General features: G+C 54.2%; 3 protein-coding genes across 7 annotated transcripts in view; 2 read left to right on the top strand and 1 right to left on the bottom strand.

Annotated features, from left to right (window-relative positions):
* Positions 1–88: 88 nt before the first annotated feature.
* On the bottom strand, positions 89–9,095 carry INKA1 (inka box actin regulator 1). 3 transcript variants are annotated; one of them, XM_029916057.1, is made up of 4 exons: positions 8,942–9,095; positions 8,655–8,840; positions 8,268–8,406; positions 89–924 (listed from the first exon to the last, which is right to left on the bottom strand). In XM_029916057.1, the coding sequence occupies exon 4, from the start codon at positions 892–894 to the stop codon at positions 133–135; it is 762 nt and encodes a 253-aa protein (XP_029771917.1). In that variant the 5' UTR covers positions 895–924; positions 8,268–8,406; positions 8,655–8,840; positions 8,942–9,095; the 3' UTR covers positions 89–132. The 3 variants fall into 3 exon arrangements, with proteins under 3 accessions (XP_029771917.1, XP_029771918.1, XP_029771916.1); XM_029916058.1 differs by lacking the exons at positions 8,268–8,406; positions 8,655–8,840; positions 8,942–9,095 and adding an exon at positions 3,430–3,490; XM_029916056.1 differs by lacking the exons at positions 8,268–8,406; positions 8,655–8,840; positions 8,942–9,095 and adding an exon at positions 1,672–1,860.
* CDHR4 (cadherin related family member 4) lies at positions 4,836–13,162 on the top strand. The gene is made up of 19 exons (XM_029916059.1): positions 4,836–5,556; positions 5,915–6,099; positions 6,224–6,386; positions 6,463–6,554; positions 7,050–7,160; positions 8,287–8,390; positions 8,569–8,705; positions 8,989–9,172; positions 9,274–9,427; positions 9,676–9,769; positions 10,069–10,272; positions 10,351–10,490; positions 10,693–10,843; positions 10,923–11,143; positions 11,360–11,502; positions 11,973–12,038; positions 12,140–12,230; positions 12,473–12,500; positions 13,009–13,162. Exons 1-19 carry the CDS (start codon positions 5,508–5,510, stop codon positions 13,062–13,064), a joined length of 2,373 nt encoding a protein of 790 aa, XP_029771919.1. The 5' UTR covers positions 4,836–5,507; the 3' UTR covers positions 13,065–13,162.
* A 1,909-nt stretch (positions 13,163–15,071) lies between these two features.
* The window catches only part of IP6K1 (inositol hexakisphosphate kinase 1), a 61,401-nt gene continuing 59,479 nt past the window's right edge, over positions 15,072–16,993 (top strand). For all 3 annotated transcript variants that reach the window (XM_029916825.1, XM_029916827.1, XM_029916826.1), the window contains exon 1: positions 15,072–15,275. The gene's annotated coding sequence lies outside the window, so the exon portion shown is untranslated. The remainder of the gene's footprint in view (positions 15,276–16,993) is intronic.

Raw genomic sequence — 16,993 nt, 5'->3', positions numbered from 1 at the left:
GAAGGAATATATTCTTTAGCTTCTCCTGCCTGGTCTGTACCTCAAAGGCTGGGGCCTCTCCTAGAGCCTCGAGTGTATGGAACAAGGATAGACCAGAGAAAGGCCTTTATTGTCCCAGACTGGAGGGCAAGGTCAGAGGTAGCTGACATCATTGCAGATGATGGGTTGGCGGCTGCGGCAGCTCATGAGGGCTGCAAATCTTGAGGCATCTGCAGGCAGTTCGGGTTCTGGGCGAGGTGGGCACGACAGTCGCTTTCCTGCCATAGCCGCCCGGCGTGCCCTGGCCAACTGGCGCCGCAGCTGCTCAGAGAGCCCAAGCAGGAACTGAGGGGGCCGAGCACGGGCACGGGGCCCACCACTATTGTCTCCCTCACCTGCTGCTTCTGGTAGCTCCATCCAGTTGTGCACCAAGTCAGCAAAGCAGTTGTCGCCCAACACTAGGGGCTGGCGACTTCGACCTCTGTTCAGCAGGGCTGCTGTCCAGTCCTCAGCTTCCAGGCCCTGCCAGTGCTCCAGGCAGGCATCTGGGGTAGACTTGGGCCGTGGTCGGTGGGCAGGTGGTGCCCTGGCCACAGGGCCCCTGCTGGGCAGGGGAATGCCACTGGCCGAGAGACGCTGTCTATGGGGAGCCCATGCTGGGGGTGCTGGGTGCTGGAGTACAGGCAGCTCGTCCTCTCTCCATGTGCTGCCTGACACCTCAGAGAAGCCAGAGTCCCAGTCCAGGGCATGCTCCCTTGGGCTTCCCAAGGCAATACTCTTGTCTCCTGTCACCTCAGCTTCCTCCTCTTCCACACAGCCGACTGAGTCCTCTTCCAAGGCATCTGAGGCCCTGAGTCCATGGCTGAGCCAAACACCTGGGCCAGGTTTGGGGGGTGTTGGAATGGGGCCAGACATGGGGGGTGAGCCCGTGTCCCGGCCACACAGCTGTGGAGGAAGAGAGGACCCAAGTTGGAGGGGGATAGTGCTTGTCACCCCTGCCTGCCTAGCCAGACTAGTCCCAAAGCAGAAGACCCAGGAGGACTGGATAGGCCTACAGGCCTGGGCAGAAAGGCCTCTAGTGGGCACAGGGCCGGCATGGGGGTGCTGGCACACGTAGCTCGTGTGACTCGCATCAGCCGACCTGGTGGCAGTACGGCAGGCTGCAGCACGCAGAGTTGGGCAAGTCGGTACCCGCCACCAGGGCGGGAGGCAGGGTTGCGGGCCTGCCTGCATCGGGAAGTAGGTTCTGTTCAGAGCTGGGGGTGGGGGAGCATCCCTTGCTCCCTGATGGATTCAGCTCCCCAAAGCTCACAGCGTCTTTCTGAGAAAGAGCACTTGCCAGGTGGCAGGTAGAAGAAGAACAGGTCAGCCTGGGGTAGAAGGCATCCATAGCAGCGCCAGCACCTCTTTAGTCGCAGCCCCCTGCTCCACCCCAAGATAAGTTTCTCCCCGCCAACTACCTCCGCCGCCGCGGCAGCTCGGCCAGCTGGGCGGCTGTTACTTGATGCCCAGGGCAGCTCCCAACCGTCCGAAACCCGATGCGGGCCATCTGGGCCATCTGTGCCGTCCCGCCCCCCATCCCGCCTTGGATGGGCACTCGGGACGGTCCCCTACCCGTGTGTCGTTCGGGCCAGAAGGCAGCTGGGCACCCTACACGCGTCCCCACAAGCCACACCCGCTCCCAAGCCTCACCAGTTCCCAGCGGAGCTGGCCCAGGAAGCTGTCAAGCCGAGCGCTGTGCATGCCCGTGCCGGAGCCCCCGCCAGGCCTGCCAGTTCCTCTTCGAACTCCAGCGGCACAAGCGCGGAGAGGGCCCAGCGGGCCGGCCAGCGGCACCCTGGCCCTCTGACTGGCGCCGCGGCTCCTCGCTCTCCGTAGGTCCCGCGGCCGCCACCGCCCCAACATCTGGCAGCCGCGCCCCGCCCCTGGTGCCGGGGCCAATGAGGCCGGGGAGGGACTGAAGTGGCCCCGCCCCTCGGGCCCGGACGGGTGGGTGAGCCTGTCGCCCACTCCCCACTCCGCACCAGCTCGGGGCGGCGCGAGGTGGGAAGGGGCAGGGCTGTAGCTGGAAGCCAGGCGGGTCGGGCCTGGGACTCCCAGACACCCTGGGCGGTTGAGCTGACTCCAGCTACGCTGCTTGACCCAGGACAAGTCATTTCCCCGCAGTAGCCTCAGCTTCCCGGTTTTTCCAGGGATAGAACTGCAGTCCCTCCCTCAGAGGGCCTCAAGAGCGCGCGGATCCCGTAGTTACGCCCACATGCGGGCAGAGCGCCCCCAGCCGTCGGATCTAGCAGTGCTGTGGCCCACTCTGGGCGCGACACACTGTATACGTTCCTGGAACTGGCCTCAACAGACCCTGGAAGTGATGTGAGGGTCCGGCCCCACTGAGGATTCCAGGAGCCCCGGACCTCTCAGCAGCGCAGAGGAGGGGCTCCAGACTAGGCCCAGCCCGCGCCCTCTCCGCCCTGCGTCTGAGCCAAGCAAGGCGGGGCCGCCCTCTAGTGGGGAGGGCTCGGTTAGCCGAAATTTCTGCGGCAACATCCGCATTCCCTCTGCCCGCACCACTAGCCTACCGAGAGTGAGAGCAGAGGGGGTTAGAGCGGCGCTCTCTGTCCAGAACGGTCAGAGCCCGTTCCTGGAGGCCACTCAAGGATCCAAGACTAGGTTCGAGGATACAGTCTAATTTGAAACAGACTAATCAGTAGACAGAAAAATACCGGAAATGGGGGCAGATGGACGCGTTTGGGAGAGGGGACTCTCAGAGGAGGCAGCATTCTGTATGTAATCTGAGTGAGCCATCATGGGAAATAAAGAAGAGGGGTATTCTAGGGGCACCTGTGTGGCTCAGTCTGCTGAGGGTCTGACTCTTAATTTTGGCTCAGATCATGATCTCACGGTTTGTGAGTTCAAGCCGGGCCTGGGGCTCTGAGATGACAGCGTGCTGCCTGCTTGGGATTCTGTCTCCCTCTCTCTTTGCCCCTCCCCCGCTTGCTCTCTATAATTCTATCAAATAAATAAAAATAAACTTAAAAACAAAAGAGGGGTATTCTAGGCAGATGGATCTGCCCGTTAAAGGTCCCAAGATGAGAGGACTTGGACAGGGTTTACCATAAAAAAAGACCAAGTGTCTAGACAGTGGTAGTTGGGGAAGTGAGAAGATCAGCAAAACCAGACTCTAGCGACCTTAGATTTTCGGGGCATGATGGGGAGCCCTGGGGCTTTTGAGCAGGGAATGACCTGGACTGACTTCTGTTTAGATAATCCCAGCTGCTTTAGAAGAACCACTCTGTAATCAGAATGGAGGCTCCTTCCCTCATCCAGTAAGGGAGGGGAGGACCTGGGTCTGCATGGGGCTGGGGCACAGAAGGGGGTGAGTTTGGGATGTGCTCTGGAGCTAATATCAAGCTTTGCTGATGCATGAATATGAGTAGGGAAAGAGGGGCATCTAACCTGACTCCTAGATTTCTGGCCTGAACCACTGGTTGGATGGAATTGCTGTGAACTGTTCCAAGAAAGACTGGAGAAGAAAAGGTTTGGAGAGGAAAACCAAATGATTATTTGTGGACATGTGGCCCTTGAGATACCTGTTAGACATCCTACATGAGATGCTGAATAAGCCACTGGGTATGTGATTCTGGAATTTGGGGGATCGATCAGCACTAACACCTTAGATCTGGGAGGCAAAGTGAGTGGATGGTATTTATGGCCATTGGCTTCGATGTGATGGGAAAGGTAAGTGTAGACAGAGGAGGGCAGCAGTCAGGACTCAGTCTTGGAACACTCCTCTGTGTGATGGTAGGACAACAACTAGCAGAGGGGCTAAGCAGGAGCAGCCAGGAAAGTGGGAGGAAACAGAGAGTGTGGGCACCTTAGGAGCCAAGGGGAATAAGTGTCAAATTCTGCCAAGGAGGTAAGATTGGAGAATTAACTGCTGAATTTGGCAGTATGTAAGTCTCTTTGGACTCCACCAAGGGCAGTTTCATGAAGAGAGAGACAAACTTGATGATAGTGGGCAGAAGTGAGTGATGAAGAATTGGAAAGAGCAAGGGTAAACAACTTTTTAAAATTTGACAGGGGTGCCTGGGTGGCTCAGTCAGTTAAGCATCCAACTTCGGCTCAGGTCATGATCTCACAGTTTGTGGGTTTGAGCCCCGTGTCAGGCCTGTGCTTACAGCTAGCTCAGAGCCTGGAGTCTGTCTTCGGATTCTGTGTCTCCCTCTCTCTCTGACCCTCCCCTGCTCACACTATCTCTGTTCTCTCTCAAAAATAAAATAAAACATTAAAAAATTTTAAAAAACACATTTGACATATAACTTTGGGGCGCCTGGGTGGCTCAGTTGGCTAAGTGCCTGACTCTTGCTTTTGGCTTAGGTCATGATTTCACAGGTTTACAAGACTGAGCCCCACATCAGGTTCTGGGCTGATAGCACAGAGTCTGCTTGGGATGCTCTCTCTCCCTCTCTTTCTGTCCCTCCATTCTCTCTCTCTCTCTCTCTCTCTCTCTCTCTCTCTCTCTCTCTCTTTCTCTCAGAATAAACTTTAAAAAATTGACATTTGACATATAGTGTAAATATAACAAATGGACAGCTCTCAAAGGTACAACTCAATAAATGTTTTTTGAAGTTTATTTATTTTGAGAGAGACGGAGACAGTGTTAGTGGGGGAAGGGGAGGGAGAAAAAGAGAGAGAGAGAGAGAGAGAGAGAGAGAGAGAGAGAGAGAGAGAGAGAGAGGAGAGAATCTCAAGCAGACTTCATGCTGACAGCACAGGGCCTGATGCCGGGCTCAAACCCACGAAGCCATGAGATCATGGCCTGAGCTGAAACCAAGAGTCAGACTCTTAACCAACTAAGCCACTCAGGCACCCCCAGCTCAATAAATGTTAAAGTATGCAGACACTTGTCCATCTGTCACCTGAATCAAGGAATAGACCATCCCCAGCTCCTCCAAGAGGCCATTTTGCACCCTCTCCAGTTGATATCCCCCCAAATAACTACTATTTTGATTTCTATCACCAAGGATTCTTTTTGATTCTTAAATGTGGACAACTTTTAAGAGATTTTGTTGATGGCTGGGCTCAGAATTTGTAGACAGATAATGTTCTAATGGTGAAGGGAAGTGGTGGGCAACTGGAGTTTGGACTCTGTGGGGTAGCAAGTCCTGAGTCCAGTTTTCCTGGGTGCTGTGCTTGTGCTGTCTTCAAGGACTGCATGTCTGAGACTAACTTCCCTGAACCTCAGTTTCCCTACCTGCAGCTTGATCCTTTTCCCCTAATGTTTCCTTTGGGTTGTAGTAATGAACCAGGGGAATTCATCGGAAGCAGTGAAACCTGGGGTTGTCCAGACCTCTTAATGCCTGTCTGGAGTCTAGAGCTCAAGTCACCAGGGATGGGTGGAGCTAGAATCTGGGAGGCCCAGGAGTCCAGCCTGCCCAGCTGTGTTTAAGCAACTCACCTGACAACGGGGCAGGCTGGACAAACACGTCTGGTCTTCTGGAGTCTCCTCTGCTGTCTGCGTCTTTCAGGCCACTATGGCACTGCTCAGGACCCTAGCGCTTCTGCTTGCTCTGGCTGTCTCTGGTGAGGAGCTGGTGGGTGGGGAAACCCCAGTTCTCATGTCCCCCCTCCCCAACATTCCACACTGGAGTGGAATTTGTGACCCTCCTCAGGTAAGCTACCATGGAGTGCAGGGACTGAGGGAGAGCCAGGAAAAGGGCAAAATCTAAATCCCTGACCCTTCATTTCTTATCGTGGCTGCTTCCTGAACGAAATCCTCACTCCCATTCTGTGAAATGAGCTGAGCCATGGTTGGATGTGGAGGACAAGGAAGAGTTTTGGCTGCTTGGCCCCGAGATGTGACCAAGCCCTGAGGGAGAAGGTCAGGACTATGCTTGTGTGGGGGGGGGGACGTCCAGCCTGAATTGTCTCTTCCTCACAGAACTGCACTGCCTGCCCTGGTTCATAAATGTCTCTGAGAGCCTGAGACCCGGCACAATCCTTCAGTCCTTCTCCTTCAACTGCACTTCTTACATCCCCACCCTGCAACTGGTCCACGTGCAGCCACCCACCACCTTCTTCAACCCTCCCAGCCTGACCAGGTCGCAGGGGATCTATGTGGGCATGGTAGGATCATGGGCACAGATGGGAACCATGGGGGAACAAGGGCAGACCCTAAATTCACAAAGCCACAAGTAGTATAGGGAGATGGAGAGGCTATAGTCCCACATGCACTGCCTACCTGGCACAGGTGACCTTAAGCAGCTTGGCCCGGCTGGATGCTCTATCAGTGAATCACTATGAGCTGCTGCTGCGGCTCACATGTGGCAGCCGTGTGATGGAAGGACCACTCTCTGTGCATGTGCGACGGGACCCTGGTCATAGTGCATGTACTGGCCGATTTGCCAGCCCAGGTGAGGCCAGGGGCAGCAGGCAGAGGGTGGGCAGGCATGGCCTGAACAGAGCCTCCCTGACTTCTCCTCTGGCTAGCTGGAGAAATCATTCAGGTTCTGGAAACAGTCACACCTGGGGCCCGGCTGTACACTCTGCTGCTCCCAGGCCTGGAACTCCAGCGTGCCCAGGTGAGCCCAGCACACAGGCAGTGGGGTCAGAATGAGGGAGGCACATGGGGAGACCAAGCCCAGCCCCTTCTTGGCCCAGTCCTCTCTAGCCAAACACCCCACCCCAGCAGAGGGACACTTTAGTGTCAGCTAAGCCTCTGCGTGATGCATGTTCTCAGAGAGAGTCATTGATGGCTGCCCACCCCCAATGACCATGGCTGTTCCTCTAAGGACATCTCAGAGTCTTGTCTTCTTTCATGTTCTCTGTGTGTTCTGAATTCTCCATGAAAATTGTGTCACTTTTGTAATCCCAGAAAGAAATACAGTTTAAAGAACAAAATAATTGGTTTAAAACCAGAGAAGATTGAAGATCAGGGCCAGGAGTCAGGGTGGAGGTTGGGAGGTATGGGAGGGTTGGGTGTGGGCAGGTACTTGCTAGGTTGCTGGGGATTTGGCAAGGATGCTGTGGGGCACTGGGGGCTGGGACTGGGGCCTCCAGCATCTCTATCCTGTCAGATAAGTATCATCAGTGCCCAGGACCCTCCATACTTCCCTGGACCTTTCTCCATCAACGGTCAAGGTTGGCTGCTGGCGCCATCCCAGGGCCTCAAAGGCCAGGCTCAAAAGGTGAGCACGACTTGGGACATAGGGATACCCATGGATGGGACATACAACAAACAGAGCCACCACTTCCTGGAAATTTGCTTGGCCTTCTAGATTTTGCTGCCTCATTCAGACATAGCCCACACCTATATACATGCAGCCACATGCTGGCTGCTCTCCCACATTGGCCTGGGTTTGTGCTGGGTTTTGGAGTTCCAAAAAGAAAAAGGATCCCTGGCTCTGGGAGCTCCCGGTGCCTCTAATAGAATTGAGAATGTTCAGAGCAGTCACACAGGAAGAGAAAGTTGTGGGTAAAGTGGCTAGTACAGTCTGCAGGAGGCTAGAGAAATTCCTTCTTTATTATTATTTTTTTAAGCATTAGAAGTCTTGTTTCTGTTTTGTTTTTTGCTTTTAAAGTTTATTTGAGAGAGTGTGTGAGCAGGGGAGGGGAAGAGGGAATGGGAAAGAGAAAGAATCCCAAGAAGGCTCTGCATTGTCTGCATGGAGCCCAATGCAAGGCTAATGTAGGGCTCAAACTCATGAACCGACCTGTGAGATCATGACCTGAGCTGAAATCAAGGAGTCGGACACTTAAACAACTAAGCAAGGCACCCTGAGAAATTCTTTCTTTAAAATTTCCATGTCTTTTTTTGGTAAGTTTATTTCTTTGTTTTGATAGAGGAAGTGCAAGTGGGAGAGAGGAAGAGAAAGAGGGAGAGAAAGAATCCCAAGCATGGTCTGCACTGTCAGCACAGAGCCCTATGCAGGGCTCCAACTCATGAGTTGTGAGATCATGATCTGAGCCAAAATCAAGAGTCCAATGTTTAATTGAGCCACCCAGGTGCCCTGAGAAATTCCTTCTTTAAAAGTCCATGTCTAGTGACTGACTCTTAGTAACTCTAAAGTGTCACATTGTGAATAACTCAGATATCACACTTCTTTGAGCTGTTTGCATTCTAAAGGAAGTATTTATGGCCCCAAGAATGGGACTCAAAGGAATACCTGTCAGCAGAGTGAGAAGAGATGGGGGGGGGGGGGACTCCTTGTGGAGGGCCCCAGGCAGGGGGGGGGCTATTTGAAGGGAAGACTGAGCACAGACATACAGGTATACACACACTGTAGTTCCCTTACTGTTCTGTGTGCACTGCAGGTCTTCCAGCTTCAGATTTTAGTGACTTTTGGACAAAATCAAAGCTGCCTTGGGACGCTCAAAGTGAAAGTTTTGCCTGTTCCCTCCAGCCAGATTTCCTTCCTGTAAGGCTCCCCTGCCCTGGGTACAGTGAGGGAGGGAATTGAGAGTAAGGTTAAGGTGTGGGGCTGCTGGGGGTGTCCCCAGAGAGCTGGTGTATGAGGGAAGCCCCAGGGGAGGGGAATGCGGGCAGGGCCAGGGGTGGCGGGAGAGGGCATGGCTAATGCCCCCTTTTTGGTCCAGGAAGCAGGCCTCGAATATCACCATCCCAGAGGACCTGCCCCCCGGGGGTAAGGTGGTTCAGGTCCAGGCCCGGGGCTTCGACGTACGCTACGAAATCCTCTCCCCGGTGCCCTGCCAGCTCTTCTCCATCGGACGTGGTGAGGGGCATAGTGGGGAGCGGTGAGGGATGCCTCCGAGGCTGGTCCACAGTGATCCGCACTACTTCCTCGCCCTCCTGAGAAACGGGGCTGAAGCCCAGGCAGACGCCGGCGCGGTGCGGGTTCAGGGCGGGGCTAGAATTAGAGGCGAGCCTTGGAGGAGGCAGCGTGGGTGTCCAGGTTCAGTCCCCTCCCTCTGAGGGTGGATAAGGTGTGAGGGCGGGGACCGAACTGACCTGGGGGCGGGTCTAAAGGCAGCATTCCCCGCCCCTGCCCCGCCCAGCCGACGGTGTGATTCGCACCACCGTGCCCCTGGAGTTAGCGCAGGCTCCCGGCGCGGCGGTCACCAGACTGCGGGTGAAGGCCTACGAGCGGCTCAGCCCGTGGACCAGCGTCGAGCTCGAGCTCACGGTGAACGTGCGCTCGGTCAACCGCTGGCCTCCGCGCTGCCTCCCCGCGATGCTGGTGTGAGTATACAGGAACCTTAAAGCCTAAGCTATAGGGGTGAGAACCATGGTTCTTTTGGTCCACACTGACTTTTGCCCTGCGGCCCGCACTCTGCTCCCAGGACTCAAATCCCTGAGACCACGCCGGTGGGCACCGTGCTGAACACCTTCACCTGTGCTGACCCAGACTCTCCTGGCTCCATCCTCGACTACCAGCTGCAGTTCCACAGCCCTCCTGGCTCAGCTAGCCTCTGTCTTCGAGACAGGGTCCTAGAGGTGCCCAGTCCTCGCCTCCAGAACCACATGCAGGGTGCTGGGGAACAGAAGGTGGGGGAGGGGGGAAGGTTTGTAGGAGCTTCCGTTGCCGTAGGGGAGGTGGTGGTGGAGCCAATCTGCACCCACAGAGCTGGAAAGCAAAGGCTCAGGGTTGACCATGTGTGGTCGCCCTGACCTGAGGCGGCCCAGTGTGGTTTTAGACTTTTCCAGGCCTTAGCTCAGCCTCACTCTGTGACCCCTCTGACCAGGTGAATGCCACACTGGACTGTGATGCTCCTGGGGCCTGCTTTCAGCTTGCAGCCTCCATCTTGGTGCTCGATGGTGGCCAGCCCCTGATGACAGGTGAGTGACCATACCCAGCCGTGGACATCCAGGACAGGGCTGTTCTGTACCTCTCTCCCCATACTCAAGACAGGGTCACCTCTCCTCCCACAGAAATCAATAGAGCAGGGTTGTCTCCCTAGGATGGGGCATATCTCTCCTCGACACCTCCCCACCCAGTGAGGGATGGCTATTGTTTGTCCTCCCTCCAGAACTTCTCCATCCTTAGACCCCCAGGGCAAGGCCATGTCTCCCTCCTCAGACCCCAGGGAATGGCTGGGCACCCCATGCCAGCTCCTTGACTGCCAAATGCCCTCCAGCTGAGGTGCCAGTACTGGTGATGGTGACTCCTGTCAACGAGTTCTCCCCAGCGTGTGTCCCACACAAGTTCCGGGTCCGGGAAGATGCAGGGCCCCACACTCTGCTGGGCTCTGTGGTGGGCATGGACAAGGATTACCCACACAACAGCATTGAGTATTACATCTCTGGCGGGCCTGCCATCTTTTCTGTGGACCATCTCAGCGGTACTCCCACCCCAGGGCTGGGATGGAGGGGTGGAACCAGAGTTGACTGCAGGCTGAGGCTGTGGGCATATCTTTTAGGGGAGGTTCACCTCCTGGGATCTTTGGACTATGAGCTGCAAACATTGTACAGGCTCACTGTCCTGCTGATTGACCACAGCCAAGACCAGGACCTCACTCACCACCGCTCTGGTTCCTGTACCATTACCATTGAGGTTGAGGTAATTGAGCCCTGAGGCCTTGGGAAAAATTGGAAAGTGTTCGCATCTTCCTCTGGCATTCTGCTTTTCCTTCATTGGTTGACTGGAGAGGGATGGTGCCTCATTGTGGAAATCTTTGGTTCCTGTTGCCTGACACCTAGGTTCTGGAGGAGACTGAGGGGCTAGCCTGGGGATTTGGGGTGACCTGGCTACATTTCTGCAGGATGTGAACGATCATGCCCCAGAATGTCAGCCTCCATTTCAGGAACTCACCATCTACGCTCTCCTGGGCCATAGTGTGGAGGTGACCAAGGTGTCATGTTGGGTTCCCCAGGAGCCACAGCGTCTGGCCTTCTCCTACAGCATTGTGGGAGGTGAGGATCATGGAGGACACCAGGCTATTGGGGGAGGAACAGGCCAAAGCCAACAACGGTCCCATTCTTCTGCTTTCAGGGAATAGTCAGAGCCGATTCAGCCTGCAAGGAGCCACGCTGGTGTATAACAACATCATGCTGGGGCCTACCTGGCCAGAGCAGTTCTATACTTACGAGCTATTGATCCGTGTAGCTGATGCAGGTCCCTCCATCCCTCACCTCAGCACCACAGCCACTGTCATTGTGCATCTAGTTCCCTGGAGGGCCAGCACAGTGGCCACTCGCACCCAAAGAGCCACCGTGAGGGGGGGTCCTTGGGACCTTGGGGGGTAGGGAGAAAGGATCTTGAAGGGCAAGGAGATCGAGTTTTCCAAGTGGAACTATGGGGGGAGGCTTTCAGAGGGAACCATTGAATGTAAGGAGGCTGGAAATACAGAAGAGCAACTCTGGGGCGTGGGAGTGGTTTGAAAGCTGGATGATCAGGTCATTTTGGCAGGGCTGTGGCCCCCATTTCAGGTGTCTACAGTGATGACACCCCTGCTTGTGACCGACACAGAGGCCTTCTGGCAGCCGGAACCCTGGTTTGTGGTGGTGCTGACAGTGACCAGTGCCCTCTTTGTCTTGGCTCTGGGCTGGCTCCTCAGCAGGCTCTTCCAAGGGTAGGGCTCCCATCCCTTGACTCTTGCCCCAACTCACTAATGGACCCCATCTGTGATAGGTGCTTTCACCAAGTTGATGAGTAGGCAAACTCTATTAATGAGGGCTGCTCTCCCTCCAGAGGTTGTCAAGTTAGAGGCAGAGAGGCACTAGGAGGAAGCTGTCTCCATTATTGGCAGAGCTCGGTCTTGGAATGGAGTGGGTGTGGATGAGGCCTCGTGCTTGAGACTCAGAGTCTATCATGCACTGGGCATTTGCCCCTATTCCTGATCCCTACCCTCCACTTGACACTTGTTCTGCCCCTCAGGGTGAGTTTTTTATGGGTGCAGGACTGACCAAGGGGAAGGTGGGGATAACAATGTGGGCATTGCAAATGGACTTTGGCTATCTCCAGTACAAAGGGGGCAGATGAATGGTGCTGGTTCCTGGAACCAGAAAGTCTGCTGCTCTCACTGCTTGGTCCCTCCTCCAGGCATTTTAGGCTGGCCCAGATGCATCAAACACCAAGCAAACCAGCCCAGGCTTTGCTACTAAACAGGTCAGTTTCTTTTGCATACCTCTATGCCTGAGAGTCCATATCTTAAATTCAGGCTGGGGCCAAAAGCCTTATCCTGTATTCCTGCTTCTACTTTGCCCCAGCATCCAGAGAACTGAGGAGTCCATTCAGGGGTGCATGGAGGCACCGAGGATGGAGATGCCCCAAGTACCCAGCAGTGTCAACCTGAGACTGGTATGTCAACCTTCCATCCTGCATAGTGGGCACTGGGCTGGTGTAGAGGATTTCCCTGCCAAGCCTGCCTCTTTCCTTGGGGCTGGCTACCTCTGTGGTAGAGCCCATGCCAGCACCATCAGGATGGAGGAGAAAGGAGGGCTCTTGACCTCTATAGGAGCAGACCTCCACCTTCTCCCAGAGGCGGGGTGGGGGGAGGGAGGGCTCAACTCATTACTGCCTCTCATTCTTCCCAACAGCAGCACTTTGATGGCAGAGCACAGGACTCCCGTGAGTCCCCCTTTCCCCAAACTACTCTTCACCTGGGTCCACTTTCTCTTCTTAGCCCATCTCAGCATCTCCTCCTACCACCAGGCATCCACTATCTACTTTTTCCCTGAATGGGGTCTGTTCTCACCCCCATTCACCTTTCAGCCAGTGTTTCTCAAACACCTGTTGCGCCAGGAGGTGACTCAGACCTGGTCTGGTTCCTGCCCATGGCAGAAGGGGTGGTGGGAGAAAGGCCCTCAGATATTACATTGTCATCAGTGATTTATGGCAGATTAATCTGGCACTGGGGCTTAGTTAGAGGAGCTGGTGTTCAGTTTGGGGAAATCAAGGATGCTTCCTGTGCATTTGAGCTAGACCTCAAAGGACTGGTGAGAAAGGAGGGAAGGAACAAGTCAGATCAAGCAGAAGGAGGGTCTCACCAAGGGTTCTGAAATGTCCCTTTAAGGGAAGGAGGCTGTTTTGCTGAGGCCAGCAGTGCCCTCTCTCCCTCCTGACCATTTGAACTCAGGTACAGGCAGAGATTACCTGTTTAACACACTCACGGGAGCCCGGCGGTGGCTCTGAAATCAAGAAGCTGCTTCACTATTTGTGGAATTTTTTCTTCCCATGATCATGCCGCTGCGTCTTCAAATCGATTCAATAATAAAATTACAAACAGAAGAGTCCCAGCCTTGAAAACTACCTGTGGGAGAAGCTCTGGGGTCTGAGCTTCCTTGTTTTCACTTGGAGAGTGCCTTGCCTTCTGGGAACACTCTAGGGAGTAGTAAGATTATTTTTCTTATAAGAACACATTGCATGATGCTCTGACTGATCATGATTAATGCAGAGGTAAGAGGCTGTTATCCTTGTTACTGACAGAGGAGGCCTCCAATCAACCTGTCCCTTCAAAGACCACCTGCTCTAGCAGATGGGGAGTGCCCAGGAACTGCCTTTTCATACTTAAAGGAATACATTGTTGCTGTTTGAAGGCCCCCATAAACCTCTAGGGCTTTGCTGATTGTGTGTGGAGGTTTTCTTGGGAAGAATCTGGAACTTTTACACTGAGGTGGGGGATTGGTACAGACTTGAGAACCCTGTGGCCTGGATGGCTTTGAGGGATTGATGGTAGCCCCCTTCAGATGGGATATTCCTATTTCTTACTGATCTGTTTTTTCTGATGTCTTGGCCCTCATCCCTCCCTATGCTGAGCTGAACTGTTGCACATAGCCAGGTGGCTGGCTATAACCTGCAGGAGGGCAGGCTCTTTTGGGTGCAGTGCGAGCTCACTCTCCTTGCCCAGCCTCGAATTAGGTCTCAGGTTACTGCCAGCTCTCCAAGAGGACCTACTGTCTGGGTAGAGGCTACTTTTCCTGAGGTATCCCTAAGTTCTTTCAATCTTCTCCCCTGTGCTAAGTCTGTGGACCTGAACCCTCTCAGCGCAATGGAGGACCTCCTTTCCTGAGCCGGTTATGGTGTCCCAGTCAGGGAAAAAGCCGAGTGGCTTCTGAAGGAGAAATATGCTTGGTGGTGCTCCACCAAAAGTGAGGGTGTTATAGCTGGCCCCAGTGACAAAGACCTGAGAGCAGGCTGTTACTGGAAGTGGTTACAGGCAGACTTTTCCCTGCTCTAAGGGCTCAATTCTTATCCTCATTTTCCAGATGGGGCAACTAAGCCTCAGAAGTTATAGCTAGTTCTGGCACTTGACTTGGGTCCAGGCTGTGTGATTGCACTTGAGTTCCTAACCCTGAAGCCAAGCCCTGGGTGAGGTGCTCTGTATTGGAACCAGGGATAACCATTTTCCTGGAACTCCTAACCTCTGAGATAGATCATGACAGTCCAGGGCAAAAGCTGTATCACAGGTAGTCAAGACAAGATGCTCTAGGGGAGGAAGAGAAGAGTTTCTGTTGTGTGCCAGGGCTTGTGCTGGGCACTGAACTCAAGGCAAAAGGACAAACGTGGGCAATGGGCCAGGGACTTCTTGTAGGAGCATATAGGACTGCACCTAGCCATTGATGAGGGACAAAGGTGGACAAGCCACTGGGAATAAGGAATTATACTTTGAAGCCAGTATGACGAGGTATGAGATCCGGTGCCTCCATTTCCAGAGGTGGCCTGACCTTGGTCAGGCCTCTCCCTCGGCGCCTCAGTTTCCTCACCAGTGAACTTGGACAACAATCCCTCCCTTCCAGGGTGGGTGACCAAAACAAACAAACAAACAAACAAACCAACAAAAAAAACATATGGCACACAGCAGGCACTCCCTAAGTGTGTGCGCGTGTATGAGAAGACGTCGTGGGCTCCTGCAAAAAGGCTGCACACGCAAAAAGACCAAGGGCGCCAGAGCCTCAGCGTCGCCAAGCAAAAGATCCGCCGCCAGCAACTCCAGGAACAGGGCGCATGCGCCAATCCTTGCCGTCACAGTCACGTCCTGAGGCGTTCGGCCGGGGCCCTGAGAGGCAGGCTCTGACTGACAGGCAGGCCAACCTGTCAGCAAGAAACACTCCCTTGGGCCTCGGACGAAGAGGATGTTGATTGGGGATATCCTCGGCCGGGGGCGGGTTCTTTGCCGTTCTGGTTACTATGACGCCCGGCCCCCGCCCCCTCGGCTGGCCGCCATCTTGTTGTTGATCCGTACCCAGTGGGCAGCACCGGGAGCTGGACCGAGCGGCCGGTGCGGGGCCGCTGCTGCGGGGCTCGTCCACCTGCACTGCCTGCCAGGGGCGGGCCGAAACCTGGAGGCCCGGGGGGCCCAGCTCCCGTGGGGAGCCGTGGGCGCCCACTGCCCGGGCTGGGTCGGTGAGTGACAGGAGTGGGGCCGAGAGACCGGCCTGACCCTGGCGGGGCGGGCGGCGGCAGACGCGGGTTGGAGTCAGCACGCGCGGGGCTGAGGCATGAGCCAAGCATCGCTCGAACAGCGCTCGAGTGTCCTGACCTGCCGCCCGGGGAGCCTTCCAGATGCCGGCGCTGAGGCGGGTGGACAGCCTCGGGGTAGAGGTCCGAGAGCCCGGCGCCCGAAGGCCGGTCGGCGGGGTAGCGGGAAATTAGCTCCGCTGACCGGTACCGCTGAAACGTGTCCATTGCCAGTCTGGTGCTCTCTGGGGTATTCTGTTGCTCCCGAGTGAGAAATACACTTACCTCTTTCTTAGATGTGGTTCCTGCAAGTGTTTTTCAGACTGCTTGGAAACTAAGACTAGACGAATCAGGCTAAAGCCTCCGCGAACCCAGGCAGGCCGGTGTCACGGCCCTGTGATTCTGGCAGGACTAAGGCCCTCTGCCAGGCTCCTGCCTGCTGTGCTCCTCAGAGCTCACTGTTTGCTTCTTCCTGAAGAGCCTGCTTAAATGTTCATGGTGCCCGAGTTTTATTTTGGAACATAATTTCTTTGGTTTGTGACCATTTTTTTGGTTTGTGGTAAGGTCTTCTGAATGCTCTACGAGAAAGCGAGTATTATGGTGATGGCTTGGTTGATTTTATCTCCTAAAGAGGTATTCTGCCAGTGTAATCAGGAGATAGAGGAAAAGTATGATTGTGTTAGAATGAGAAAAAGAAATGAAACTTAATTTTTGTCGTTGTGGATGGTATGGAACTGCCAAATTAACTTTTAAGAGACGAGTGTATCTTGCCCAATGAAAACAGACCATCAGGCCCCCTTTCCTGCGAGGGTGGGAGGGTTAGAGACCGTGGGCAGGGTGTTAGATCTAGGAAGAGTTCTGAGTGCTCCAAAACACATTGGTCTTTCCATGTGGTCCCTTGACTTCTCCACAAAGGCTCCTTGTATATGGTCATACAAAAAGGCTGCATGAATGAACTAAGAAGTGAGGCAACAATACTTTGTGCATTTGTGACAGGATCTTGTCGTCTTAGAATGTTTAATTTTGAAAGAACCTAGCTCCTTGATCAGGAGGTCCTTTTTGAGAAGATGCTGAAACCAGAAGAGGCCTGTTGCTGTAGCCTTACTTGTGAGAACACAAAGACTCTTCGTTGTATTTATGTAACTCACCTGTAAATGTCAGCACTTTTAACTATCATGAGCAGCAGACACACTTCTTGAGACTCTGGAGATCCTTCACTGAAGTCAGAAACTGCTGTAGGCTTGGGATGAGATCTGATGTCCTAACTTGGCATTCAAGGTGCTGCTGCTGCCCAGCTGGCCCCAGCCCACCTCTCCAGGGCTTATCATAATCCCCATTAACCAAATGATTTGCTAGACATTCTGTATTCGGTATTTCCCTACACAGTTCTCTTGCCAGCTGAGTCCAGTGACTTTTGGTCCTCTTTGGAATAAATACCCTTTTTCTTCATCTCCACTTCTCTTTTCTCCAGGGTCCAGCTCAGCGAAACACTCCCCAGACGTTCCAGTTCCAGAGGGTACTCTGACCGGCAGCGTCATTGCCCTTATTCAAAAAACAAAATAGTATTTGCTCTTTTGAGAATTTTTTTTTGTTTCCTCTGCTAAGACCGAACCCCTTTCTTACAGCGACTGTATTTTGTGTCTTCTTGTACCTGCATGTAGTAG

This window comes from Suricata suricatta, chromosome 12 (genome assembly GCF_006229205.1).
Source record: "Suricata suricatta isolate VVHF042 chromosome 12, meerkat_22Aug2017_6uvM2_HiC, whole genome shotgun sequence".
In the NCBI taxonomy this organism is placed as follows: domain Eukaryota; kingdom Metazoa; phylum Chordata; class Mammalia; order Carnivora; family Herpestidae; genus Suricata; species Suricata suricatta.
The sequence above is the reverse complement of the archived record's forward strand: the minus strand, read 5'-3'. Positions and strand labels throughout refer to the sequence as shown.

What these genes read in the sequence shown, in the direction of transcription:
- INKA1 (XM_029916056.1), bottom strand. Translation starts at nt 1,722, where the DNA reads ATGCACAGCGCTCGGCTTGACAGCTTCCTGGGCCAGCTCCGCTGGGAA. An exon ending in GCCAGCTCCGCTGGGAACTG is followed by an intron (nt 925 to 1,671) that starts GTGAGGCTTGGG and finishes CTTCCTCCACAG; the next exon opens with CTGTGTGGCCGGGACACGGG.
- CDHR4 (XM_029916059.1), top strand. Translation starts at nt 5,508, where the DNA reads ATGGCACTGCTCAGGACCCTAGCGCTTCTGCTTGCTCTGGCTGTCTCT. An exon ending in AGGGGATCTATGTGGGCATG is followed by an intron (nt 6,100 to 6,223) that starts GTAGGATCATGG and finishes TACCTGGCACAG; the next exon opens with GTGACCTTAAGCAGCTTGGC. An exon ending in CAGGCTTTGCTACTAAACAG is followed by an intron (nt 12,039 to 12,139) that starts GTCAGTTTCTTT and finishes ACTTTGCCCCAG; the next exon opens with CATCCAGAGAACTGAGGAGT.